General features: G+C 40.6%; 1 protein-coding gene and 1 long non-coding RNA gene across 2 annotated transcripts; one reads left to right on the forward strand and one right to left on the reverse strand.

Annotated features, from left to right (window-relative positions):
- Positions 1-10,489: 10,489 nt before the first annotated feature.
- LOC123478445 (uncharacterized) lies at positions 10,490-13,547 on the reverse strand. Its single transcript, XR_006653646.2, has 3 exons — positions 13,270-13,547; positions 13,041-13,113; positions 10,490-12,005 (listed from the first exon to the last, which is right to left on the reverse strand). It is a non-coding gene; the product is annotated as an uncharacterized lncRNA (long non-coding RNA).
- A 426-nt stretch (positions 13,548-13,973) lies between these two features.
- NFKBIZ (NFKB inhibitor zeta) lies at positions 13,974-24,212 on the forward strand. Its single transcript, XM_053918319.2, has 12 exons — positions 13,974-14,452; positions 16,565-16,704; positions 17,221-17,251; positions 17,373-17,476; positions 17,569-18,350; positions 19,279-19,384; positions 19,770-19,916; positions 20,100-20,163; positions 20,458-20,627; positions 21,519-21,629; positions 21,758-21,925; positions 22,809-24,212. The coding sequence occupies exons 1-12, from the start codon at positions 14,167-14,169 to the stop codon at positions 22,860-22,862; spliced, it is 2,163 nt and encodes a 720-aa protein (XP_053774294.1). The 5' UTR covers positions 13,974-14,166; the 3' UTR covers positions 22,863-24,212.
- Positions 24,213-27,664: the final 3,452 nt, after the last annotated feature.

Here is a 27,664-nt window from a genome sequence, read left to right on the forward strand (position 1 = left end):
CTGTTTGTTCAGTCCTCTGTCTCACTTTCCCATTCCGCTTGCCAAGGAAGTCTCCTAGCTTCTTTCTCTCCTGCCTCATGCCTAGACAGGTTTTTGTCCAACATATCCAACAGATTTATCCTTACCTTCTTCTCCCAGCCACACACACACACACACACACACACACACACACACACACACACCGGGTAGAGATTTACTCAATGATCATCATAATTTATGGGCATGGGAAGGGAACAATGAGCACCTGAGACATGTCAAATACTCTACATGCCTTGTACATCATCTCATGTGACTTTAGCAACTTGATTTAGATGCTAGTATCACAGTTTTTATGTGCGTAAACGGAGGCTCAGAGATGAAGGGACTTGCCCAAGGTCACAGCTGGTAAGTTCTAGAGCTGAGTTTGCAGGCTACAAAGCCACGAACTACAGCACCTCTAAGCACTGCTGTTGGGAGCAGGGGCTGGCAAACTTTTTCTGAAATGGGCCAAATTGTAGACATTTTAGGTTTTGTGGACTAAGACAAGATGGAGGATATTATGTAGGCACTTAAATAATGATTTAAAATATAACTACTTAAAAATGTAAAAAACCATTCTTAGATGAAAGCCTGTGCAATAGGCCAGATCTGGCCTATAGGCTCTCTTCTGGCTGAACGGGTTCAGCAAATGTAGACAAAAGCAATTTGGAGGGAGGTGAGGTGATTGTTTTAACCGATCGTCACTGATATATGAAATTTACAAAGTCTTTTACTAAATGAGAGTTGAGATTTCCTCATTAATTCCAATATTATCCTTTCAATCACAAAATTCTTTTTATAGATATACATGTTTGTTGTATTTTGTCTGCTGACATGGGTTGCGGTCGGCAAGATTTCATAACCGTGGTTCCACCTTCGTCTTTGCCCGTTCTCCCCGGCGTCAGTCGCGTCGCAGAGAAAGTGTGTGTAACACGCATAACATAGCGCAACTCAGGACGTGGTGAACAGTCAGTAAGAGTGGTTATTATTCGCCTTATCTGTATGTCAAAGCATTACTATGTTGTGGGTCTATAATATTTTATTATTTGGGGGGTAATGGTGTCTGTTCTGAACATAATCTAAGCTAATTTCTCCTCAGCTCTTTCTATCTGGCACACGCCACTGGCTTGTCTATAGAAATTTAAAATAAATGCCTGTAGACTGTGAAAAAAGTACCTTTTCCCCCAACTCCCCCCCCCAGAACTCCCAATCCTCAAGTATAAAAGTCTGAATTAAAGGTTCTAGAAGCAAAAGTCTTCCTGATAAAATGCAGCATGTAAGGTATTCATGCCTTCGTATAGGGTGTGAAATCATATTCTAATCCCCAATCTAACTGGACAAACTTATGTTCTCTATCTTTAAAAAAGGGAAGGGTAGAGGAGGTTACGAATATAAAACTTTTAAGAAAAAATAAGTCAACATATAAATCAGTCCAACCAACATGTTTATTAATAAAAGCAACTATGTACTGAGCATTTGCAAGTATAGTATCTTATTTCTATATTAAAAAGCTGTTATGTTCAAATTAACCCACCTTTCAAATTTAACCATTTCTTCTGGGGAAAAAAAAAAGGGTTTAAATCAGGAGTGTCCAACCTGCGGCCAGTAGGCCGTATGCAACCCAGGATGGCTGTGAATGTGGCCTAACACAAAATTGTAAATTTATTTAAAACATTATGAGGTATTTTTGTGATTACTTTGTCGCAATGTTTTTAATGTGTGGCCCACGACACTCTTCTTCTTCCAGTGTGGCACAGAGATGCCAAGTTTGGACACCCCTGGTTGAAATCATTACCTGAAGGGAAGTAGAAGAATACTTGGAAGTGTTTTTTAGCTTTACGCTTTTGCCATGCATGTAAGCCAATGTTTAACACAAAGGAAGAGCGAAGGATCTTTCTGTCAAAAATCATCTTTTGTGCCCTGGCTGGTTGGCGCTCAGTTCACTGAGGTTTGCTGGTTCAATTCCCATTCAGGGCCTTTGCCTGGGTGTGGGCCAGGTCCCCAGTGGGGGCCACATGAGGGGCAACCACACATTGATGTTTCTCTCCTTCTCTTTCTCCCTCCCTTCCCTTCTCTCTAAAAATAAGTAAATAAAATATTAAAAAAAAATCTTCTTTTGCTTAATTACCTCACATCCCCAAATTCAACCATGAAACATTCAGTCCTTTGGACTTAATTTATTGCCTTCAAATTTTTTTCTCCTTAAAAAGTAAATATTCCCATGAAAGGTAACAGAGTTATTTATTTACATTACAGCGTGAATCAGCTTATCAGAGTATTCTCTCTGAAAGCTGAGCTACCTTCCCAGGGAGTGGGAGTTTTTTATTGAGGGATCTATAGGGAAGAATAATTTTGGACTATGTTTTACTGCATAGAATCTGCATATTTGTGTGGGAAAGAGGGAAGAAAAAAGAGAATGGAGTAGGAAAGAGGGAGGAAAAGGGGAATTGGGAGAAGATACTTTACTTTCTTCAACATTATGTTTAATGCAGTTCAGATCTAATATCCTTTAAAGGAGGTGGGAGTTGACAATATTCCCCCATTCAGTACTTATGAGGATGGTTTCATTAATATATACAGAATGAAATCTTTCGGTTGTCAACAAGGCAGAGAAAGCAGAAGCAACCATGGAATGTGTAGTGCTCTGCCCTTTCGACAAATATCATCTACCTCATTTGTATTTCTCTCTGTGTCTTTTATGGATAAAGTTCAACATTTTATAGAAACCAGGACACACCCTCATGAACTCAGAACAATTTAAGGGTAAATTTTAGGGAAGCGCACGAGCTTCATGGGGATGTTTTGTGTGAGTTTTGATCATTACTTAGAGAGTGCATGGTGGGTGGCCCTTCAGACCAACACAGAACTTCACTCCATCCCATCATTTGATCGTGTATGAATCATATACACATTTTTAGTGTGTGAATATTTTCTCATATCCATCGGAAAAAACTTTAATTTCTTCATAAATGCAGTGTTAAAGAGGAAGACAAATTTGTATTATTTTCCAGTTCACAGACTTTGATTTCAGTCTGCTGCTGGGCTGGAAGGTGTGTTGGGCTACTGTGGTGCCGCAGTGATTCAGCCTCTGTTCAAAGAGCATTTAATTGATCAGGATGTTTAGCTGCATGACCTAGCCGTGTACAGTACAAGGAGCCTCTTCGGCCCATCCATCAGAACACAGGCCATGTGTACCTATTAGAAAGCAGCGGGGTTACTTCACAGAATGGACGACTCACCTGGTACATCATAGCTGCTAACAAAATATTTGTGGGACAAAGTAGTACATGGCACCTCTATATAGGTACTTCCAGCAAGAGAAAGCTCCAGAGAGATGTCTCTAGGGCCACTCCAGCACTAACTTTGCCTTGACACAACCAGTCCATAATGTGCAGGGTTGTACGTACTGTACATACTGTACTTAGAAGTGTCTCAAGTTCATCCTGTCATCAGTGAGGAAGGTGTTCCAAGATGTGGAAACCCTTTGCTAATTCATCTGTATGAAGATTAGGTTACTAGACGGGTATATTTACCTGCTTTGAGAAATTTCCTCAACAGAAATATAAGGGTAGGTTGTGCTTTGATATCAGATGTTAATGATTTGCTGTAAATAGGACCCATTTCCAAAAACAATGTTTTGGACTTTCCAGGCTAAAACACACAGAATAATGTGCCACGCATTTGTAACAAAGCAGGTTACAGATCTTACTAGCTACGGCTGTCTGTGCCATAGCCTGGGAAATCAGATGTTACAGGCATTCTCGGGAAGTTTGTTAGCCCTGATAGTACCGAGTGTACAAGGTCTCTCCGGAAGGTATCCAGCCATGTAATATGAAAAAAAGGTATTTGTTGAAGAAGATACAAGATACAAGAAACCTTGTACGTAGGACAATGACACCTCAGTCCCCTTCAAAGTAGGTGCCTGGGGACCTCACAGAGTTCTCCCAATGGCAGTCAGCTACCCCATTCAATTTTCCTGAATCTCATCGACAGTCTGAAATCTCTTCGCTTTGAAAGGTGATTTTAGTTTTGGGGAAAGCCAGCAGTCGCCTGGCGCCATGTCTGGGCTATAGGGGGACTGAGTCACCAGGGTGATTTGAAGTTTCACTAAAAAACGCTGCACGGTGTCATGATGAAGCTGCCAATCATGTCCTTCTGAATCATCCAAATAGTTTCTCCAGAGGAATGTTGAAGTTTAATGCAAAATTTGATGCAGATTCATTGCTCTACTTGTTGAGTCATTTTGAATGTGACGGCCACTCAGTACACATGCTCACTGAATGGTGCCTACCGCCCCCACTGACTAGTACAGTGAAGTCGTCATTGTTCATGCACATGCATTCCAGTCCACTCTCCTTGGCTGCCAGGTTACATGGATGTCATGATGTCACACAAACTGTTCTCATTGTATTAACTTTTTCCAGACAGGCCTCGAATGTATTTCAGTAATAGCAATAGGATCCGAGTATATGATCAGAACAATCAGACCTCTGGACCTAAGCTTCACAAATGGGGGTTTTTGTTTGTCTGGTATACTGTTATATCCCAATGCCTAGAAAAATACCTGGCATTTCAAAGTTACTAGCATATTGAAGAATAAATGAATTTGAAAATATATGGTCCAAAAAGAAAAAAATATGGTCTAATTTGTTCCTCTGTATTAAAAAATATCTCAGAAGTTTAAATGTTTCTTGAGAGTTTAAAAAAATGTTTTAAATTGCTATGGAGATAAATTATTATTTTTTAGGGAAAGTAACGAATATGCTACATAAAATGATATTTTTTAAAGCTCCTGAAAACATTTTACATTATTTATGAAGTTGATATTAACCAGAGAATCCTGGGCAAATGATAGCTGGGTTTTTATATTTACAAAATATATGAAAATAGTTGTTTGGTAATATAAAGGACACATGGACAAAACCAAGGGGGAGGGTAGAAGCAAGGGAGGGAGGTGGGTTTGGCTGGAGGGGGGGAGCAGTGGCGGGGAGCAGACAACTGTAATTGAACAACAATGAAGTAATTAAAAAAGAAAGAAAGAAAAGAGTTGTTTGGTAATCCAGGTGCTGAGATGAAGGGATTCTATCTAATTCAGGGGGCCCGAGGGTCTATTTTGATGTCTCTGTGGTATTGCACATAAAACAAGTTTGGAAGCATTTTAATTTGTTCCCGTCATTCCATTAAATATGTACTAAATAACAAGTAGTTGGCTACTTAACAAGGGATCCATGTCCTGGGAGATTATCGTGTAGCAGAGACAGACTCATAAATGGATACTTTCAACGCCATTTAAGGGCCATGATGGAAGTCTGTATGGAGACACAGAAAAGGGGCCCTGAAGCCCAAACTGGGGTTAAGGCTGAGGGTTGGGAGGAGGCAGTGTCAGGGAAGCCTTCAGGGGTGTTGGATGTTAATTTGAGTCTTGGCGAAGATGAGCATGAGTTGGTGAGGTGAGGAAGGGGAGAGCGTTCTGTGCAGGGGCAGCAGCAGAAGTCCTGGAGTTTTGGGAACTATACATTCGGTGTGGTATTACTGTAGATAATGAGAAAGACGAGGCTCATGACGAAGGCAGGGCTTGGACGCCTGCCATCCTAGGGGATTGAACCCGATGCTAATGATGGTAGGGAGCTGTGGAAGGATCCTGAAATAGAGGAATATTTAGATTTGGTTGTAGATAGAGCATGCTGATGGCAGTCTGGAGGGTGGTTTTAGGTGGGCAAGGCTGGATGGGCAATCATTTGGCGAGGTGAGAGATGAAAACCTGTCTCGGGCAGTTTGAGATGAGAGGAGAGGAAGGTTCCAGAACCTGTGTTAAACAATTATCAGTCCAATTTGGAATTATTACTTTGAATGATATATTATATACATTCTAGCAATAACATTTAAAAAATCTTTACTAGTGTATTTTTAAAACTATATTTTCTAAACTGGAAAAAAACATTTATTGAGAACAATATTGCTTTACATTTTTTGCAAATCTCTGAATGTCTGGCTTTATGGAAGACACATTCTCAATTCTTTCTGCATTTAATTTGTTGCAATATGTTGTTTTGGTTGAACATATGAAGACAATTTGGCCTTACACAGATGTGTAGTTGGAAAAGGAAGAAATATTTTAATATTGTTTTCAGATAGTTTTGAATATTCTTCTTTTATGTGCCAAAATAAGTAGTAGTTCCTTAAGGATAACTGCAGTGTGGAATCTGAAATCATATCGATTTTTTTTACTCTGACATAGTAATATCCATTGGTTTTTCTTGCACCTTGAATGCAACGTGTGATTTTGTAACATTTTGCATTATTCATTTGGAAAATACTAGTTAATTGAGTTATACACATTTTCTTTTTAAAAAAATTTATTGAATTTATTGGAATGACATTGGTTAATATGATTACATAAGACTCAAGTGTAGAATTCTATAATGCATCATCTGTATATTGTAATGTGTTCTCACCACCCAAAGGAAGCTTCCTTCCATCACCATTTGTTCCCCCTTTACCCTCTTCTGCCTCCCCCCACCCCCTTTCCCTCTGGTAATCACCATACTGTTGTCTGTGTCTATGAGAGGTTTTTTCTTTTTGCTTGAAATCACTTCACCTTTTTCATCCAGCCCTGCAACCCCCCTCCTCTCTGACAGCTGCCAGTCTGTCCTATGTATCTATGAGTCTGTTTATATTTTGTATGCTTGTTTATTTTGTTCATTAGATTCCACACATGAGAGAGATCATATGGTATTTATCTTTCTCTGACTGGCTTATTTCACTTAGCATAATACTCTCCAGGTCCATCCATGCTGTCCCAGAATGTAAGATTTCCATCTTCTTCTTTCTTATTCTTTTTATGGCTAAGTAGTATCCCATTCTGTAAATGTACCACAGCTTTTATATCTACTCACCTACTGATGGGTAATTGGGCTACTTCCAAATCTTGGCTATTGTAAATAATACTGCAATTAAATAGGGGTGCATATATACTTCCAATTAGACTTTCAGGTTTCTTCAAATAAATTCCCAGAAGTGGAATTGCTGTGTATTAAGGCAGTTCCATTTTTAGTTTTTTGAGGTAACTCCATACCGTTTTGTACAGTGGCTGCACCAGTCTGCATTCCCACCAACAGTGCATGAGAGTTTCCTTTTCTCCGCATGCTCACCTTCACCTGTTTGTTGATTTATTGATGATGGCCATTCTGACAGGTGTGAGTTGATACGTCACTGCGGTTTCAATTTGCATTTCTCTGATGATTAGTGACATTGAGAATCTTTTCCTACGTCTATGAACCATCTGTGTGTCCTCTTTGGAGAAGTGTCTATTAAGGTCCTTTGCCCATTTTTAAATTGGATTGCTGTTTTTGGGGGGAGGGGTGTTAGGTTCTATAAATTGTTTATAAATTTTGGATGTTAACCCCTTATCAGATGTATTATTGGGAAATATGTTCTCCCATTCATGGGTTGTCTTTTTATTTTGTTGACAGTATCCTTTGCTGGGAAAATGTTTTTAATTTGATATAGTCCTATTTGTTTATTTTTTCTTTTGTTTCCCCTCTCTGAGGAGGTGTATTAGAAAAAAATATCAGTGTGAGAAATGTCTGAGATTTTACTACCTATGTATTTTTATAGATTTTTTATGGTTTCAAGTCTTACATTCAAGTCTTTAATCCATTTTGAGTTTGTTCTTGTGTGTGGTGTAAGAAGTTGGTCTAGTTTCACTTTTTGTGTGTGTGTGTGTGTCTGTCCAATTTTCCTAACACCATTTATTGAATATACTGTCTTTACCCTATTGTATGTTCTTGCTTCCTTTGTCAAATATTAATTGACTATAAGGGAATGGGTTTATTTCTGGTTTCTTTCTTCTGTTCCCCTGATTTATATGTCTGTTCTAATGCCAGTACCATGATTTTTGATTATTAAAGCCTCATAATATTGTTAGATATCAGGTAGTGTGTTTCCTCCAACTTTGTTCTTCTTTCTCAAGACTGCTGTGGCAATTCAGGGTCTTTGGTGGTTCCATGTACACTTTGGAATATTCTAGTTCTGTGAAATATGCACCATTGGTATCTTGATAGGAATTGCATTGAATCTATAGATTTCTTTGGGTAGTATGGACATTTTAATGCTGTTAGTTCCTCCTATCCATGAACACAGTATATGCTTTCACTTATTTGTATCTTCTTGAGTTTCTTTCTTCAGTGTCTTATAATTTTCTGAATACAGTTTTTTTATATCCTTGGTTGAATTTTATTACTAGGTATTTTATTTATTTTTGGGTGCAATTGTAAATGGGATTCTTTTCTTAGTTTCTCTTTCTGATAATTCATTATTGGTTTATAACAGTGCAACCAATTTCTGAATGTAATTTTGTATCCTGTTGCTTTACTGAATTCATTTATCAGTTCTAATAGTTTTTTTTGGTGGAATGTTTAGTATCATTTCATCTATAAATAATGACAGTTTTACTTTTTTAAATTTCCAATTTGGATACCTTTTAATTCTTTTTCTTGTCTGATTGCTGTGGCAGGGACTTCCAATACTATGTTGAATAAAAGTGGGGGAAGTGGACTTTGTCTTATTCCTCATTTTAAGGAAAATGCTTTTAGCTTTTCCCTGTTGAGAATGATGTTAGCTGTGGGTTTGTCATATATGACCTTTGTTATGTTGAGGTATGTTTCCTCTATTTCCATTTTGCTAAGAGGTTATTTTATTTTTTTTACCATAAATGGATGCTGGATTTTATAAAACGCTTTTTCTGCATCCATGATCCTATGATTTTTATCCTTCATTTTATTTATGTAGAGTAACACATTTATTGATTTGTGAATATTGAACTGATCTTTCATCCCAGGAATAAATCCCACTTGATCATGTTGCATGATCTTTTTAATATACTGCTGGATCTGGTATGCTAATATTTTGATGAGGATTTCAGAAGCTATGTTCATCAGGGATATTGGCGTATAATTTTCTTTCTTTGTAATGTCTTTATCTAGTTTTGGAATTAGGATAATGCTGGCTTTGTAAAATGAGCTGGGAGTCTCCACTCCTGAATTTTTGAATAGTTTGAGGAGAAGTGTTGACTGTTTTGTAAAATTCACTTATGAAGCCATTGGGTTCAGGACTTTTGTTTCTTGTAAGTTTTTTGATTGCTTCTTCAATTTCACTATTTGTAATCTGTTTATTCAGATTACCTGATTCTCCCTTAGTTTTATAAGACTGTATGTTTTTAGGAATTTATCCATTTCCTCCAGTTTGTTCAATTTGTTCTTATATAATTGTTCATGATATTTTCTTAGAACCATTTGTATTTCTTTGATGTCTATAGTTACTTCTCTTTATTTCTGATTTTATTTATTTTGGGTCCTCTTTTTTTTTCTTAATGAGTCTGGTTAAAGATTTATCAACCTTGTTTTTCTTTTCAAAGAACCAGCTCTTGGTTTCATTGATTTTTTTTTTTTTTGTATTATCTTGTAAGACTCTATTTTGTTTATTTCTGTTTTGATCTTTATTATTTTCTTTCTTCTACTTACTTTGGGTTTTCTTTGTTGTTCTTTTTCAAGATTCCTTCAGTTTAAAGTTGGCTTGCTTATTTGAGATTTTTCTTGTGTTTTGAGAAAGGCTTGTAATTCTGTGAATTTCCCTCTCAAGAACTGCTTTTCATTTTCCATAGATTTTGGGTTGTTGTGTTCTCATTTTCATTTGTTTCAAGGTATCTTATAATTCTTTGATCTCATTGTTGACCCATTCATTGTTTAGTAACATGTAATTTAGCCTCCATGTGTTGGTCTGTTTTCCCATTTTTCCTTGTGATGATTTCTAGTTTGATACCATGATTATCAGAAGATTGAATTCATATCAAGCATCTTTTGACCACACAAAAAGTTCATTACATCTACATTTTAAAAATTTAGTACCTTTTATAACCCTGGCTGGTGTTACTCAGTGGATTGAGTGCCAGCCTGTAAATCAAAGGGTCACCAGTTCGATTCCTAGTCAGGGCACATGCCTGGGTTGAAGGCCAGGTCCCCAGTTGGGGTTGTATGAGAGGCAACCACACATTGATGTTTCTCTCCCTCTCTTTCTCCTTTACCGCCCCTCTCTCTAAAAATAAATAAAATCTTTAAAAATTTTTTTTTAAAAATTTAGTGCCTTTTACTTGACTAGCACAATATTATAAAAATTCAGCAATATCCCATTGTATAAGACACAAGGTAAATGATTAATGTATATAAAACCAAGGCAGTGCTAGCATCATCATATTTTTCAGTCCTTATTTACAGTTTCTTCCAGTTGCTCTGGAATAGACTTCTTCCTTTCCTGAGTCAGGAAACTCTGACATATCATTTCATCTTTTTCTGTATCATTAGATGTAGCCAGTACCTGTGAACCTTGAGGAAAATGAATCTTCTAATCTCCCTTAAAAAAAACACAACCTTATGAATTGTTATTTTCTGGAATTTTCCACGTATTTATTTGTCCATTACAGTTTACATTCAGTATTATTTTGTATTGGTTTCAAGTGTACAACAAAGTTGTTAGTCATCGACTTCACATAGTGGTTCCCCTGGTATTTCACGAACTTGCCCGGCACCGTACATTGTCACGACACTATTACTGACTGTGCTTCTGTGCTGTACTTGACATCCCTGTGACTATTTCGCGACTACCAAATTGTATAATCTCCATTTTTAAAGCAAAAAGTCAGGCTCCAGAATCAGACAGATGAGGATTTTAGTCTCTTCTCCACCTATGATGAACAGTGTGACTTTGGGCAATTTCCTAAGGCCTCATTTTTTAAATACAATTTTTGTGGTCAGGAATCTGGGAGTGGTTTTGGGGAGGGGGAGTTCTAGCTCAGGGTTGCTCATGAGACTACAGTCAAGAAGTTAGTTGGTCAGTGGTGAAGTCATCTAAAGGCCTGGCGTGCCCCTGGAAGGTCCACTTTCACAATGGTTCACTTACATGTGTGGCCAGTTGCTGCTGGCCATTTGCTTTAGTGGACTTTTCCAGTATCCTCATAACATGATGACTCTCTTTGACTGAGTGAATGTTCTACCATATTTGATTAGAACAGTTGTGGTATCGTATTGTTCAATCAAACAAACAAATTGATTATGTATTTCAACATTAAAATGAAGCAGAATACTTTAAAATTTTCCTTTTGAAGTGATGTTAACAATCATTCTTGACTGTGTCTGGGAGGGTTTCTGGGTTTTGGGGGTTGTGGTCTTCTCAAATGACTGCATTTCATAGAAAGCTTTGAGACATCAGTCTTTCACTGATCATAGTTATCTATATAAAGTTTTCCAGAGGCCCTGATTTTGAGGTTTGGATTTTCACCTACTAAGTGAAACAAAAAATAATTTTACAGGGAGAATTTATTTTGTAAAAAAATAAAGAATTGCTATGGATTATGTGCATGAATTTTTTGAATGGCCATTTAAGGCTTTTAGTATACTTGAAATATGTGAGTGGTGATGTTGTGAGCAAGGCAGCATCCCTGAAAGAAGACACTCATGCAATGCCAGATTTATTATGGTGGGTGAGCCAATAAGCCAATAGAGTCACATGCAGGTTACACACAGAGAGGGGGAGCTTACACAATAGAAGCAAGCAGAGTGTGTATGGGGCCATGAAATCCTGGTTACTGGCCCAGTCCACAGGTGGAGACACGGGCATTGTCTCAAGCCATATGGCCAAAGTGGTGGCATGGTCCAGTGGAATGGAAGTCTGGCAGGACTCCAAGGGTGACCCATGGTACAGCCAAGCTCCAGCGTTGGGTGGTAGGAGATCCGAGTGACTGCCAACCAGTGGTGGAGGTCCCACTCATATTGGCATCCAGATGGAGTCCTTATCCAAATGTCCAGACTTGTGGTTTGGGGCATTGCTGTTACACCCCATTACCTCAGTCCTGACATAGCACTTGACGTAACTGTCATGTTATAACTCCATATTGGATTGTTAAAGGTGTCCGAAAAGTTTGCTCGGCTCTTGCTCTAAATGGAGGAAATAAAACCCAAGTAGATTGTATTGAAAAAGTCCAATATCTTCTTTGGAGCATCTTTTAAGCGATTTTGGTTTCTTAGGAATTGCAATAACTGGATCTTTTTATTTTTTGCAGATATATCAAGCAAGTTGCTTCATTATTTATTTTTTTAAAAAGTTACCAAAATCCAAAAATTGGGAGGGAGAGGCAGCAACAAGTTTTGGGAGCAATACAACACTTTGTGACAAACAAGATAATACTTACTTTGGAACCTCAACCAGGGTCTTATACCAGTATTAATACTGAGTACCAATTCATGCTCACTGTCTCCTTCCCTTCCCCTCTTTCCTCTTGGAACCCTAGCATTCTGCTCTTTCTAATATCCCTATGATCTGAAGCTGGCATCCTTGTTCATCTGTCATCCTGCCCCACACCAGAGCCTGATGGGGGCCCTTTCATGACTCCCTGCCTCCACCGGGGCCAGACATCTGGATTCCGCCCTAGCAATGCTGCCCAGCCCTGCTTTCTTTTCATTTGTTTCCTCTTTCCCACTGCCTCTTCCCCAGGGTCAGGTCATTTCCCTCCTGGGCTGTTGCAGTGGCTCCTGATGGCCTCCCGGCCCCTCCATGTCATGCCCTCTAAGCTGCTTCCAGATTTTGTCTGTGCCGAAGTCTTTCACATTCACTCAGTTTATTAAATAAAGATCCAGTGTCTCAGCCTGCCACTGGAGTGCCCCACCCAAAGGCACCAAACTACCTTTTACGTTTAATGTTACCACCTTCCCTTTGACTATCCTAAAAGGGACTCAGCTTTTATCTGACTTCTCTTCTTAGTTCTTTGCGTATGCTGTAAATGCTGTGGGTTGAAATCCCACCCATCCTTTCATGCCTGTCTCAACTGCCACCTCTTTTGCAAAGATTTTCCCATGGCCTCTTCTCCTCCACAAGACTTCTTGTCTCTCTTTCTAGGACACTCACTGAACTTTGTATCCCTCGTGATATTCAATCATAATCAGTTTCTTTTAATATAGCATACGAGTACTTACCTGAACATTCCTGCAAGATTATAATATACTTGAAAGGCAGACAAAATCATTCATCTTTTTCTCCTGTTAACTCCTAGGCATGGGTTTTGACAAAAGGACTTCAATAAAAATTTGTGTAAATCTATTTTTAAAAGTATTTAAAACAGGAAACAGCAACATTTGTTTTTATCAGACACAACGTAAAGTTATGCAGAATAAAGAAATTACATATGTAAATATAGACACTTACATGTATGTGTATTTATCATTTTGGTAAGATGCCTTTGTTCCTGTATTGAAGGATACAGGGTGTAGGTCACTGCTTTTTATTCCCAGACTGCCTCTCACCCCCAAGAAAAATATTAGCTTTTTCCCTGGTTACAATTTTAAGACAGAAAACTGGCTTCAAATTATGTTCCACTTGGGACTGTGAAAAGAAACGCTGTCAAACGTTTACTAAGAGGAGAGAAATTGCTTTGAGGCGCTGGAGGAGATGCGCCCTTAAGAACCCTTCCAGAGATGCCTTAAATCGGGTGGGCGGGTGGGCGGCGCGCTCAGTCCCGGACCTCCTACTCGGCGGGATCCCTGCCGACCCACTCCCGGCAGCCTCCCACCCTCCCGCTGCAGCCCACGGCCGCAGCCGCTTGCGTCTCCTCCGCTTAGGGGCGGCGGGAGCGACCCGGGGGCGGGGCTGGCCCTGCAGCTGTGTGTGTGTGGGGGGGGGGGGCGACGGGGGCGGGGGTTCAGGGTCCTGGAGGCAGGAAGCTGCTCTCGGTTGGGGTTGCTAGTTGAAGAGCAAGAAAATAACCAGTCTGTCTAGGTGGAGCCGTGCGGGCGGGGCGAGGCGAGGGCGGAGGGCACATTGCCTCATCCTGTACATTTTACTGGAAACAGAGCGCATCCGGAGGAGGGCCCGTTGGCTCAGACGCTGCCAATGGCCTGGCCGGGTGCGGGGGAGGCCGGTGCCGGGCGGTCCTTTCTCCCCGCCCCTGGCCCCGAAGGCGGGTTATAAAGATGGGCTGACTCGGGCCGCGCCCGTGCCCGCGCGGTTGTCCTTCGGATAGGTCTAGATCCCCTCAGAGCCACGACCTCAGCCGGGGGCAGCCGCGCAGGTGTCTGGGGGTCCCCGAGCGCCGAGCCTGGGAGCATGATCGTGGACAAGCTGCTGGACGACAGCCGCGGCGGAGAGGGGCTGCTGGACGCGGCCCGGGACGGCGGCCTCATGACCAGCCCGCTCAACTTGGCCTACTTCTACGGCGCCTCGCCGCCCGCTGCGGCCCCGGGCGCCTGCGACGCCAGCTCCTCGGCGTCGGGGCCCTCGGCGCCCGGCTCGCCGGGCTCTGACTCTTCTGACTTCTCCGTCTCGTCGGCGTCCTCCTGCGGGGCAGTGGAAACCCGGCCGAGAGGCGGCGCCCGAGCGGAGCGGCTGCAAGGTACCCACCTGCCGGGTCGGGGCGGTCCCAGCACCCAGCACCCAGCACCCAGCACCCAGTACCCAGTACCCAGTCCACTCTCGGCCCACCCACCTCCGGGTGGGAGAGTCCGGCCCAGATACGAAGTGCCTCTACCGGGTGCTAGGTGGCTTCTGCGTTTTCCTTACCAGCACTACATAATCACACTAGCCGTCTTTAGGCTACTACTGGATGCCTTAGCCTGTGCTGGGCCTTTGATATAACTCTATGCCTTTTGACCGTCTGTGAAACCGTCTGTGAAATCCGAGTGCCTGTCCAGGTGGCTTCATAGCTTGGAACGCTTCTCGGAACTAAGAGCTCTGACTTCTAGGGGGTTTGGGGGTGGGGGGACGAACCACATTAGATTTTCCTCCCTTCCTTTTTCTTAAGTAGTTTTTATTAAGCTGTAATTCACATACTACGGTGAGGTTTGGGATCTGACGTAGGTGTACGTTTTTTTTCTTGTGGCTTTTTGTGTGCGTGAAAAGGTTGGAGTACTGTGCTTAAGGTCATGACTTATTTCTTCCTAAGTATTTGTGGAAATTTTAAGTAAAAGGGCTTAATGTTAAAGAAAAGAAACCGATATTATCAAGAAGGTGAAGCTGGACTGGAAACCAACTGAGCTGCCCGGTCAGGGCCAATTCGTTTCCTTTCTTAATGAACTGAGTTGCATAATTGGGGGGAAAACAGGATGCCACTGTGGCTAGACTGCGGAACCTCTAAATAACCTCAGCTGTTGGAGAGTGTAATCCGCGAGGTTTAAAGGACGCTCTCTTTCAGGTGTTCTCCACTGTCAACCACTGCTATTTGGGTTGTATTTCATTTTAAAAAGTGATTTTTCATTTTCATTTAAAGAAGTGATTTAAACCACTTGGTTGTATAAGGTGCTGTCTGTGTGGTTAAGTGTCAGCAAAAGCAAAAATGTGTGTGTGTGTGTGTGTGTGTGTGTGTGTGTGTGTAGAACCTTTTCCCTGGGTTTGGCTTTCATCTGGTTGAAACTGTTTGGCTAGTTCCCTGGTTTATGGCATAAGCACAGGGGATTTCTGAAAATGATGTTTTCTCCTCGTGATGTTGAATTATTAACTCCTGTCATTCCGGAGAAATGTTGTGTTAGATTCTGGCAAGATATTCCTAAACTTCAACATAAAACCAACTAGTCATTTAATTTGCCCCATCATTAAGTTGTTTCTTTCATGTATTTATGATATATATGTTCAAATTATTCATTGTTTCTTGTCTTGTCTTTTTATTTTGTTTCCCACTTTCAGTGAAGTGGCAGAATTATTCATTTCCTGTTTGCATGTTTACTTTGTGTTCAACTCGTCCCAAGAGGTTGTGACGTAGTAATGGTCAGAAGTGGAATGCTGTACTCATAGACTACATTTTAAAGTGTATTTTAAAGTTTAAATATGAAATCAGATTACAGATTTCCTTTTTACTTAGAAGGCCTCTGTGAGCAATTTCAAAAACAGTCTGAGGGAAAATCCTGCGTGTGTGTGTGTGTGTGTGTGTGTGTAAGCAGATTTCTTGGCATAGCTGATTGAAGTGAGTGAAATAATAAGAAACAAATCTAAGACATTGTTAATTGTTCGGCTTTGCTACGTTAAGATCTTTGGAGGAAGTTTGTTTTGTGCTTTCTTACTTGAGTAGATTAACAGACTTTTAAATTTTTATGTGGACACAAAGTCTGGTTTGAAAACTAAAAATTCATCATTTATCTCTTGCTCCCCCAAGGATTTTCATACGTCAATAATTGCAGATCTGTGAGAGTTAGGGTGGCCAATCTGTGGTACTGTCTAATAGGCTAATAGGGCTGAGAGAGAGACTGGATTTGGGTTTATCTGTTGGCTCTGAAGACCTCTGAAACCGCATTTGTAGCAGCTTTCATTCCGTAGGGTGCCTGATCAGGAAAGGTATCAGCAGCATCAGACCTTAAGTGGGGCTGACGTGTAAGCCACTGGCCAGAAGGATTGGCAAGGCATGGCATTCTGGCTATTGGGGGCTTCATACGTGAGACAGTTACGCTTTGAGGTCACTGAGGTTTGTGCCTGTGAAGAGATTTAATTGGGCTATGTTCTGTTTTCTTTTGAACAGTTGAGCCCCATATGGGGGTTGGAAGGCAGCAGAGAGGACCCTTTCAAGGTGTTCGTGTGAAGAACTCAGTGAAGGAACTCCTGCTGCACATCCGAAGTCACAAACAGAAGGCTGCCGGCCAAGCCACGGATGATTTTAAGGTGGCACTCATTTTTCGTTTTGGGACGGGGGTCAGGAAGGTCAGACGGTTGGTGGTGTTACTCTTTGCTCACCTAAGTCCAGTAAGAGTTTTGTAGACCACACAGTCCATAAGAAAGAGAGCATATGTGCCTCACTGTCTGCCGTGTTCCTGTCGCTTAGCCCAGTGCTAGGCACTTGGTAGGTCCCGAGAGAAATTGAATGAACGAACAAATGAAGGCAAATTATGGGGAAGGAAATAAATGGAGTTCCGACTGAAATGGAACATTTTGACTAGAAAGGGAAAACTCAAATGGCCTTATTTATTTCATCTTAATGCAGTTGAACTAAGGTGAAAGTACAAATGGGGGAACTTACAAGAAAGAGTGAGAATTAAGATAGAAAATAAACACTGAGAGACTATATCAAAGCTTTATGGTGAGCCGTAAAGAGTGGTAGAGATAAGTATGCTGATTGCTGTATATTAAGCAGGAAGCCATTTAATATTATACTAAATTGGAGACCTTTTTTCCTTATAGACACAAGGTGTGAACAGAGAGCAATTCACAGGTAAGAGTTACTTCTATTCATGATGTTATAGGGGCTGTAGAGTGAAATAATGTAGCGTGATTATGGGTAAAATTTGCAAAGTAGAACAATCACAGATTCCATACTTCTTTCTTGTGTACAGAATTGACAAACACAGTGTCATATAGTGGGAAAAGGAAAGGACCTGATTCGTTGTCTGATGGACTGGGTTGCAAAAGGCCAGCTTTGCTGCATACCCAGTTTTTGGTAAATATCTCACTATTTTCCTCTGAATACCTTTTGGAAATTGTTCCTGGGATAATTTGGGAAGGCAGCTGCAATTCACTTTTTCTTTCCAGACACCACCTCAAACGCCAACACCTGCGGAGAGCATGGAAGATGTGCATCACAATGAGCCCAAACCGGACAGCAGTGCCGATCTGCTTCAGAACATCATCAACATCAAGAACGAATGCAGCCCAGTTTCCCTGAATACAGTCCAAGTTAGCTGGGTGAGCCCTGTGGGGGTCCCTCAGAGCTCTCCCCGAGAGCAGTGTCAGGACTTCCATGGAGGGCAGGTCTTCAGTCCACCTCAGAAGTACCAGCTGTTCCAGGTCAGCAGCTCCCCGCACGTGATGGATCAGGCTTCCATGTACCAGTTTTCTCCACAGAGCCAGAACATGCAGCAGCAGCAGCAGCAGCCCTATACCCACAATCCAACTCTGGAATACAGTCCTTATTCCAGAACGTCCCAGTCCCCCAGCTACGAACCAAACGTCTTTGATAACCAAGAACTGCAGTTCTGCCCAAACCAAAGTTTTGCATCCCTTCTAAACAGTCATGGGGAATGTGAGAATGTTGGTATTCCTGTTCAGACTCCCCCCGGTGTTCAGCCGCAGAATGATGCCCATGTGCAAAACTTCAGCATGATGCCGCACAGTGCCCGTGAGGCCATGGCGGCGCACGACGCAGGTTCTGTGCCTTTAAGCACTTCACTGCCGTTCCAGAACATTATTGGAAATCCAATGAACACCACACAGTTAGGGAAGTCATTTTTTCAGTGGCAAGTGGAGCAGGAAGAAAGCAAATTGGCAAATATCTCCCAAGACCAGTTTCTTTCAAAGGATGCAGATGGTGACACGTGAGTATCCCTTTATCGCATATACCTAATTTGGTCAACTGTACTTGTTGCACGTGGTGGGCAGAGAATTTCTCTATGGTGTCCCAAGTCAGACCTTGGTAAATGTTGGCTAATCAAGATGATCAGTGTAGGTAGAAATTGCTGTTCAATGATACTTAATATTTTAAGGAAGAGTTTTCCCTTCTTTTTTTTCCCCTCGGCTGAACAAATTACCTGTTCTAAATTGCTAAAAATACGCATCTTCTTTGAATAATTGGTTTCAAAAGACCAGCATAGACCATATCTATAGGAAAAAAACAGATCATGATTAGTTGGTCACGGTCAACTGTGACTTGATTTGTAGATTGAATACTTAAATGTCTTGACATTTTTGTGGCCTTGGGCAAGTTATGTAAGTTCTCTCTGCCTCAGTTTCTTGACTTGTGAAATGATAATACCTCCCTCATAGAGGGTTTTTTTTTTTTTAACTTTTAGAGAGTGGAGAAGGGAGGGAGAAAGAGAGGGAGAGAAACATCCATGTGCGAGATGTGTGAGAGAGACATCAATAGGTTGCCTCTCGGACGCCCCCAACCAGGGACCTGGCCCACAGCCCAGGCATGTGCCCTGACTGGGAATTGAACCAGCAACCTTTCGGTGCACAGGCCAGCATTTAATCTGCACCAGCCAGGGCATTTGTATGAATATTAAAAGTAATAGGTTTAAAGTGATCAGTATGGTGCTTGGCACCCTTTTTTCCCTTTCTCAAAGGCTAATGCATCTTGTTGCAAATCAGAAGTATTATCAGCTTTGCAAAAAAAGACAGTTTATGCTTTGTAATGTTTTATTTGGGTGAATCAACATATTGAGAAAGGGGCTAAAAAATATTTTTTTAAAGACAGCTTAGTGAAATCAGAAGAAATTCACCTCTTTTCCTTTCCTTGTTTCCTAGATTCCTCCATATTGCAGTCGCCCAAGGGAGAAGAGCACTTGCCTATGTCCTTGCAAGGAAGATGAATGCCCTTCACATGCTGGATATTAAAGAGCACAATGGACAGGTGAGGACCTTGACAGAGTGAAATGGCAAAGATTCTGTCATTGTGATGAGCATGGCAGCCAGTCTCACATTTATTTATAGGTGGTTTCAGAGCTCAAGACCAAGAGAGTTTAGTTAATATTAACCTTGAGATGTTGACAGTTTGCCACCGTCAACCTTGAAGTTACTACCATTAACTTTGTAGTTACTTGACCAAAGACTAACTGGGTATAATAAAGCCACACCCGAAGTTCATTTTCGTTTTCTTGTGTTACAGTATCTTACTACTTATTAATAGGATTTATTTTTTTCTGTGTGAGTTTTTCCCTCAGTTTATGTTCATATTCCTTGTTATGATAGTGGTACGTGTTTTAAAAATATATTTTTCTTCTTCTGAATGTCCACAGAGTGCCTTTCAGGTGGCAGTGGCTGCCAATCAGCATCTCATTGTGCAGGATCTGGTGAACCTTGGGGCCCAGGTGAACACCACCGACTGCTGGGGAAGAACCCCTCTGCATGTCTGTGCCGAGAAGGGCCACTCCCAGGTGCTTCAGGTAAGAGGCAGTGGGCCAGGCTTCCATCGCCCATTGTCACAGGCTTGGATGTTAGAAGTTGGATGTGGGTTGCCTGTTGTAATAAGCTATTTTGAGTTCACTTATCATTTCTTGGAATACTAATGAGCAAGTATTTGTGTAGCTTGTCTCTTGCTAACAGATACCTGTTTTTAAATTTTGCAGGCAATTCAGAAGGGTGCAGTGATGAGCAATCAATTTGTGGATCTTGAGGCAACTAACTATGATGGTAAGCAAATGACACTTTATTGGGTGAAAAGCCATTTATAGAGAGGGTCCAGTAGTTCTAAAGTTACATTAAGTCTCATACCGAGAAGGAAGGGAGTTAATTAAAGATAAAATATTCTATATATAAAATTAGCACTACGATTCGATGGAGGGATTATTCAGATGGCCTTACTAGTTCTTGTGGAGCCCATTCGTTTGGCACGTTCGAGACCATCCTCAAGGTTTGTAACGGTAGAACAACTGAAAGACTGGGTAGTGTGCTTGACCAACCACTGCCTTATTACAATTTTTCTAGGCCTGACTCCTCTGCACTGTGCGGTCATCGCCCACAATGCTGTGGTGCACGAACTCCAGAGAAATCAACAGCCCCATTCACCTGAAGTTCAGGAGCTTTTACTGAAGAATAAGAGTCTGGTTGACACCATTAAGTGTCTGATTCAAATGGGAGGATCAGTGGAAGCTAAGGTAATAAATTCACAGAAGAGTTTGGAGATGGGATGGGGAGAACAGTGGTTTCAGCAAAAGACCTGTTCCTAAGTAGAGATTAAAACATTTTTCCTGTTTTTTTTGTAATGGAGTTGAGTGGCAAAGTATGGATAGTTAAGAACCTTAGATTTTAAAAGACCATCTCATCTGCTTTCTTGATTTACTTTTAATCTTTGGATTAAAAGTAAAAGCAAAAGGTCATTTAGCTATGAAGTAAATAAGTCTTTGAAAGGAGAAAGATACTTGAAATTGATCTTGCTATTTTGGTGGCATCCATTTTCATAGACTGATAATCGAGGTGGTGCTTTTTGTAAAGGTTGCTTGATCTTCTGTTTTCTTCAAATGGAAAATAGTTTTTTCTCTTCAAATTTGAGATTTATTTACTGAGTACCTCCTATGTACAATGCACTGAGTTAGGGGCTCTGGGGAAGAAAGTGCCTAAATCATAAGCTATGATTTAGGGTCCTGGGTCCTTTGGGACCTGACTGTCCAATAGAAAAGGTGAGCAATGTGAGTGTAACTGATTATAAGTCTACAGGGTGTCTGCCAAGTCTGGAAACATGGGCAAATACATAATACGTGCTTTAGTGCGTTATATGACAGTGCATGATAAAGCATTGTAGTCTGTTTCTGCATTTTATGGCCACCCTGTATGCAAGGATAGACTGTGATGAGAGGCGTATAGGCAAATTAATAGGGAAGCGCAGGATGAGAGATTTCGTGTAGTTTGGGGTTAAGGAAGGCTTTGTGGAGGAGGGTGCAGAGTGGTCTCCAGAGGGGCGGAGTCAGGTATTTGAGAGACTGGGTGAAAAGCATATTAAGACATGGCGTGTGGATGTTCACACTTTTTTCCCTCTTGCCTTTGACAAGGATCGTAAAAGTGGCCGCACAGCCCTGCATTTGGCAGCTGAGGAAGCAAATCTGGAACTCATTCGCCTCTTTTTGGAGCTGCCTAGTTGCCTGTCTTTTGTGAATGCAAAGGTACTTTTTTGAAAGCTTCAATAACGGCATCAAAATTAGAACTTTTTTTTACACCATTTTCAAGCTTTTGAGCTGTTTTCATGGGAGTCCCTTTCTTGATGGATGTCACTTTATCTCCTTGCCTTCAGGCTTACAATGGAAACACTGCCCTCCACGTCGCTGCCAGTCTGCAGTACCGGGTGACACAGCTGGATGCGGTCCGCCTGTTGATGAGGAAGGGAGCAGACCCAAGTACTCGGAACCTGGAGAATGAACAGCCAGTGCATTTGGTTCCTGATGGCCCTGTGGGAGAACAGGTGAGGGGTACGAAGCAACAGGAAGTGCTTTCCGGCACTTGGTCTGATACGGAAAGGGAGATAAGGTGGTTCAGGGCGGAGGCCAGCTGGTGCTCTTTAGGCAAGTTCTGTCCGTGTTTGTGTCTGTCGGTATTAGATGAGTCAGTATCTGCAGAGTATTCAGGAAAGTCCCAGGCACATTGCAAGGGCTCAGTAAACATCAGCTGTTACAATTATTTCTACTAACTGATACTAATTAAGAAATAGGAAGATACTAACTGATACTAATTAAGAAATAGGAAGGTACTTATGTAATTTAGAACCTAGAACTATTTCATACTTAAAATTATGCTTTACTCATCATGGTTATATATTTTCTTTGAATAGTTCACATGACTGAACTTTTCTTGACAATAAGAACTGAATCTTTTAAGAACTTTAGATATTTTTTATGGAGTTTTTCCCTGGAGGAAATGAGGGTGATTGTGGCTATAAGTAGGCCATGACATATTTTGATAAGCACAAAATAAAATATATGAAATGCAATTTAACTGTTTCTTTGATTCACATTCCTCATGTGACCATAATGTTATAGGAACCCACAGAAAGGAATGTATTCGCTTCTATGAATATAGGAATGTAGGTCTTATTTTAGCTGTTGGAGATTTTCAACTTCAGATAATTTTAATGGAGATGCTCTTGCACTCCAAGATTGGTAAGCTTTCAAAGGAGTTCAAGTGTTTTTTAGGTCTCCTTAAAATCTTGACCTGTTGCATAGATCTTACTCTCTTTCCAACTTGACAGGACGGTGTAGAGTCTATAAGAAGGTAGTGAAACGATAAAGGAAATACGGCGCCCTGACCATAAAAAATAAACTCACAAATCCTATTTGTTTCCATTCCAGATCCGTCGTATCCTGAAGGGGAAGTCCATTCAGCAGAGAGCTCCACCGTACTAGCTCCATTGACTTGGAGCCTGGTGGGCAACACTCACTGTCAGTTAGGCAGTCCTAATGTATCTGTAAATAGACCATTTGCCCTGTATTGGCAAATGTAAGTTGTTTCTATGAAACAAATATATTTAGTTCACTATTATATAGTGGGTTATATTAAAAGAAAAGAAAAATATTAATTCTTCTTGGCAGATTTTAATATTTCATACCCAGGTATCTGGGATCTAGACATCTGAACTTAATATGAATGGTAAAATTAATTTCAATTAATAGTAGCTTTTGGTTAGGAAAAGGCTTTGATCTGTGGCATAAGGCATTGCTCAGGTAGCTATTGCCAATTTAAAAGCAGGTAAATTATCAACATTCTTTAAAGAAAAATGAAAGCATTTGGAAGGAAAAAAAGAAATCTGGACGTACTGTTGAGGCTTTGTTTGGTATGTTGCAGTACCCGGTAGTTGTTGGTGTTGAAAAGTCTCTAGTCATTGGACTAGATGAAAGATACCATGGTTAAAATTTGATTTGATTTTTCAAACTGTATATAATTGTTATTTTTGTCTTTTAGAATGTTTGTACATATTTTGTCACTAACATGGCCGCATTTGAAGTGTGTAAATCAATAAATAGAAAAGAACAAGTAAATTATCACTATTTTAAAAAATTGTACACATTAAAAGGAACTGTGTCGTCGCCCAACTACAGTCTCTGTAGATGAAGCAGTTGGAGAATTGTTCCCCTAGTGGCTGACAGAGGTCTTTAAATTTTAAATATGCTTTCTCTCCTGCACTGAAATGAGACATTATTTGTAGAGATTGCATGTTCTTAAAGAGAACACCTCTCTCTGGCTCACTTTCTAGAATTAATAATTCACTTGTTCTGTTGGGAATTTTCTTTTACCTTTATAAAAACAACAAAAAGTTGATATTGAAACGTATCTTACTGGGTTTCCATGTCAAATAATGATAATGCGCCATGATGTTTTTATATAGCCAGAAAAAATATCCTTTATTTTTTAGTGAACTTAATTCTATTAATATTATTTTGGTTACTTCTGGCACATCCCAAGGAACATATTTGGATTTGATTGCCCACTAATTCATTGTATACATTTGATTTAGTAAAAACTTTTTTTTTAAATGAGAAGTTTCACAAGCAACTGAATGATCATTTTTGTAGTTTAAATCCTTTTTAAAAAGATAACCTCCAAATTGATCACTTTGTTTGATCCAGTATGTCTTGTGGACAAAAGTTAGTTACAGTTATTTGGTATCTGTAAATATGGTTATGAAATGAAACAGTCTCTTTACACTCATGGAAAAACTCATGCATGATTTTAAATAAACATTAAATCAGTGATACTGTTCGTGTTACGGATGTCCATTTTCTTTCCCTAGGCCCTTGTTTATACTTCCCTAGGTTGAAAAAGTGCAACTAATTACTAATCTAAGTACCTTTAGCTTAGCTAACACATTTCAATTTGGATCTTTTGGAGAACATTTTTCCTAAAGGTACATAACATCAAAAATACTGCCAAGTTCATAAAGGTTTATTAGGTTCTGAAAATATGGAAGTTTGATAGATAATTGATCATTTAGAAATTTATATGCTAAAAAAGCTTAAGTCTTTATGAGCTTATTGTTTTGTATTTTATTTTGCGGGCAATGTACATAAGAAAAGCAATTTGGAGAGTATCAGAATTACCCGGAAAGGTGTAAACCTGGGAACAGCAGTGAATGGGCTCCTACTCTTTCCCATTTTGACACGTGAGAACAAACACATCAACATCTCTGTCTGCATCAGTCAGTGACGGCATTCTTTAGTTTTTACATCCTCTTCAGAATCTGGTGAATCCTTCCCCTGGAAAAACATACCTCTGTATATGTGTACAAGTGCTGCAACAGTACCAGGCGCCACAGCCACCAGAAGGCCACAGCTCACAGGTTCAGAATCTGCTGTAGTTTCATTTCTTTATATCAAATAAAACTTTGCTTCTTTTGTATAAATACAATCCTAAGGGTAATTTGTGTTGTAAATGCAGCTTGATAACCGGAACAGTAGAAATGATATGCCCCCATTGAACATAGATTTACAATAAGCTTTTTCCCAAGTGAGCTTCTGTGTTCTCTCTTAATCAACCCAGGTGGTCTCATAATTGAACTAGTGCTTAGCAAGCATGTGATTTTGTGTGTGTGTGTGTGTGTGTGTGTGCAGAGCTGTATGTGACATAACATGAACCACTCAAAGACATCAAGTACATGTTTTTTATCCTTAAGATGCACGATGAGGGACATGACATGCACTTTATTAGATACAATAAAATGTGGGAAAAAACAGGTCCCATTCTCTAATGGGAAACTTCAAGGCAGAACATTGTGCTGTATGTTAAGGAGAGTTGATTTCGATGTTCATCATGGTGGAGGAGACAGAGGTGAAAGACACACAGAAAATGGCATGAACTAGGACAGTAGCATTTGGAGGGGAACCACAGGTTAGTGCAGTTTGGTTAGGATCTGGGTGGCTATTAAGTTTCATCTTATGTTTTACCTTTGACTGATAACGGTCTCGTTCGTCTAGCAGGGGTGTCCAACCTGTGGCCTGAGGGCCGCGTGTGGCTCAGGATGGCAATGAATGAGGCCCAGCACAAAATCATAAATTTACTTAAAACAGTATGAGATTTTTTTTATTGATTATGTGTTGCCGTGTGTTTAATGTGTGGCCCAGAGATGCCAAAAGGTTGGACACCCCTGGTAGTAGGGTCTGCAGGAGAGGATGCTGCGACTCATGAGCAATGTGTGCCTCACAGTTACCGGGGTGGCACTTGATGGAACACATTAAAGAATGAGCCCCCACAAAAGCCAAGACTATAGGATCATTGCTGCAACCTCAGTACCTAGCACAGTGTAGGAGCTCATAAATACTGGTGGAATGGATGGATGGATGGATGGATGCCAGTCCTGGTTGGGATCACTGGTTCTGGGGGAAGTGGTGTTTCCAGCCAGAGTTACCGTATTTTTCAGACTAGAAGACACACTTTCTCCCACCCCCAATTTGGGAGGAAAATGGGGAGGCGTCTTACAGTCCGAATGTAGCTTCCATGGCTCACTGTGGCAGTGGAGCAGGTTTTTTTCCCCTATTTTCCTTCTCTAAAACCTAGGTACGTCTTATGGTCTGGTGCTTCTTATAGTCCAAAAATATGGTATATTTTTATAAACTAATGAGTATCATAGTTCTGAACTTAGGCATATAATTTCATAGTGACATCAGTAATTTAATGAAAATTGGCAGAGTTGTACTCTAAAAATTCAGGCAGTCCCTCTTTGCAAAGGACTAACTGTACTATAGTTTGGTATTTCACTAAGGAATTCCCTGAAGTGTCAGAGACCAAATCATCAGCTTTATTTGTTAATCAAGTCAGTAACATTTAATATCCTTTCTATATTTTCACTTCATCAGGAGTGGAGAATTTTCTCAAACTCCTATATAGCATTTTATAAATGCCAACTTCTTAAATTCGGTACCACTGACTTCCGTTTTCTGATAACATCAGCTCTGTATTGAACATGACCTCAGAAAAATCAGCTCAGCCACTGGCTAAGTTCTCAGTGGTCCCACTGAGATCAGGCCTGAAAGACTGCTGGTTTTCAGTTTTTCTGCTAGGGCCCAGGATTTGTCCTTGAGAGGAGGGGAGGGACCATCTTATTCATCATCAGAGGTCCTGTTCCTAGCACAGTACCTGCCATAGAGTTGATATTTAGTAAATTCTTAAGCTGTTTTCAATTATTTCTTAGTTTTTTGAATCAGAACTGTTTATTTATTTTTTGTTGTTCTAGTAGAGTTGTCCCAATTTTCTTCCTTTGCTCTCCCCTGCCCTGCCCACTCCCCTCACCCCATTCCCGGCTCCCACAGTCAATCACCACCCTGTTGTCCGTGTCCATGGGTCATTCATACATGTTCCTTGACTAGAGCCTTCCCCTTCCTTCCCCTCTTATCCTCCTCCTGCCCTGCTCTGGTTCCTGTCAGTGTATTCCTTGCTTCTATGCCTCTGGCTCTATTTTGCTTGTTTATTTGTTTTGCTGATTAGGTTCCTCCTATAGGTGAGATTACGTGGTATTTCTTTCACCACCTGGCTTATTTCACTTAGCATAATAGTCTCCAGTTCCACCCATGCAATCACGAAAGGTGGGAGTTCCTTCTTTTTTTCTGCTGCATAATATTCCATTGTGTAAATGTACCACAGTTTTTCAATCCACTCATTTACTGATGGGCACTCAGGCTGTTTCCAGCACTTGGCTATTATAAATAATGCTGCTATGAACATAGGGGTGCATAGGTTCCTTTGAATCGGTGTTTCAGGATTCTTAGGGTATAATCCCAGCAGTGGAATTGCCAGGTCAAAAAGCAGTTACATTTTTAGTTTTTGGAGGAAATTGAGAAAATTCCATGCTGTTTTCCACAGTGGCTTCAGCAGTCTGCATTCCCACCAACAGTGCACTAGGGTTCCCTTTTCTCCACATCCTGTCCAACTCTTGTTTGTTGATTTGTTTATGATGGCCATTCTGACCAGTGTGAAGTAGTATCTCATTGTGGTTTTAATTTGCATCTCTCTGATGGCTAGTGATGCTGAGCATCTTCTCATATGTCTATGGGCCCTTTGTATATACTCCTTGGGAAAGTGTCTGTTCAAGTCCTTTGCCCATTTTTTAATTGGGTTGTTGGTCTTCCTGGAGTGGAGTTGTGTGAGTTCTTTATGTATTTTGGAGATCAAACCCTTGTCCGAGGTATCATTGGCAAATATGTTTTCTCATACTGTT

This window comes from Desmodus rotundus, chromosome 2 (genome assembly GCF_022682495.2).
Source record: "Desmodus rotundus isolate HL8 chromosome 2, HLdesRot8A.1, whole genome shotgun sequence".
NCBI lineage: Eukaryota > Metazoa > Chordata > Mammalia > Chiroptera > Phyllostomidae > Desmodus > Desmodus rotundus.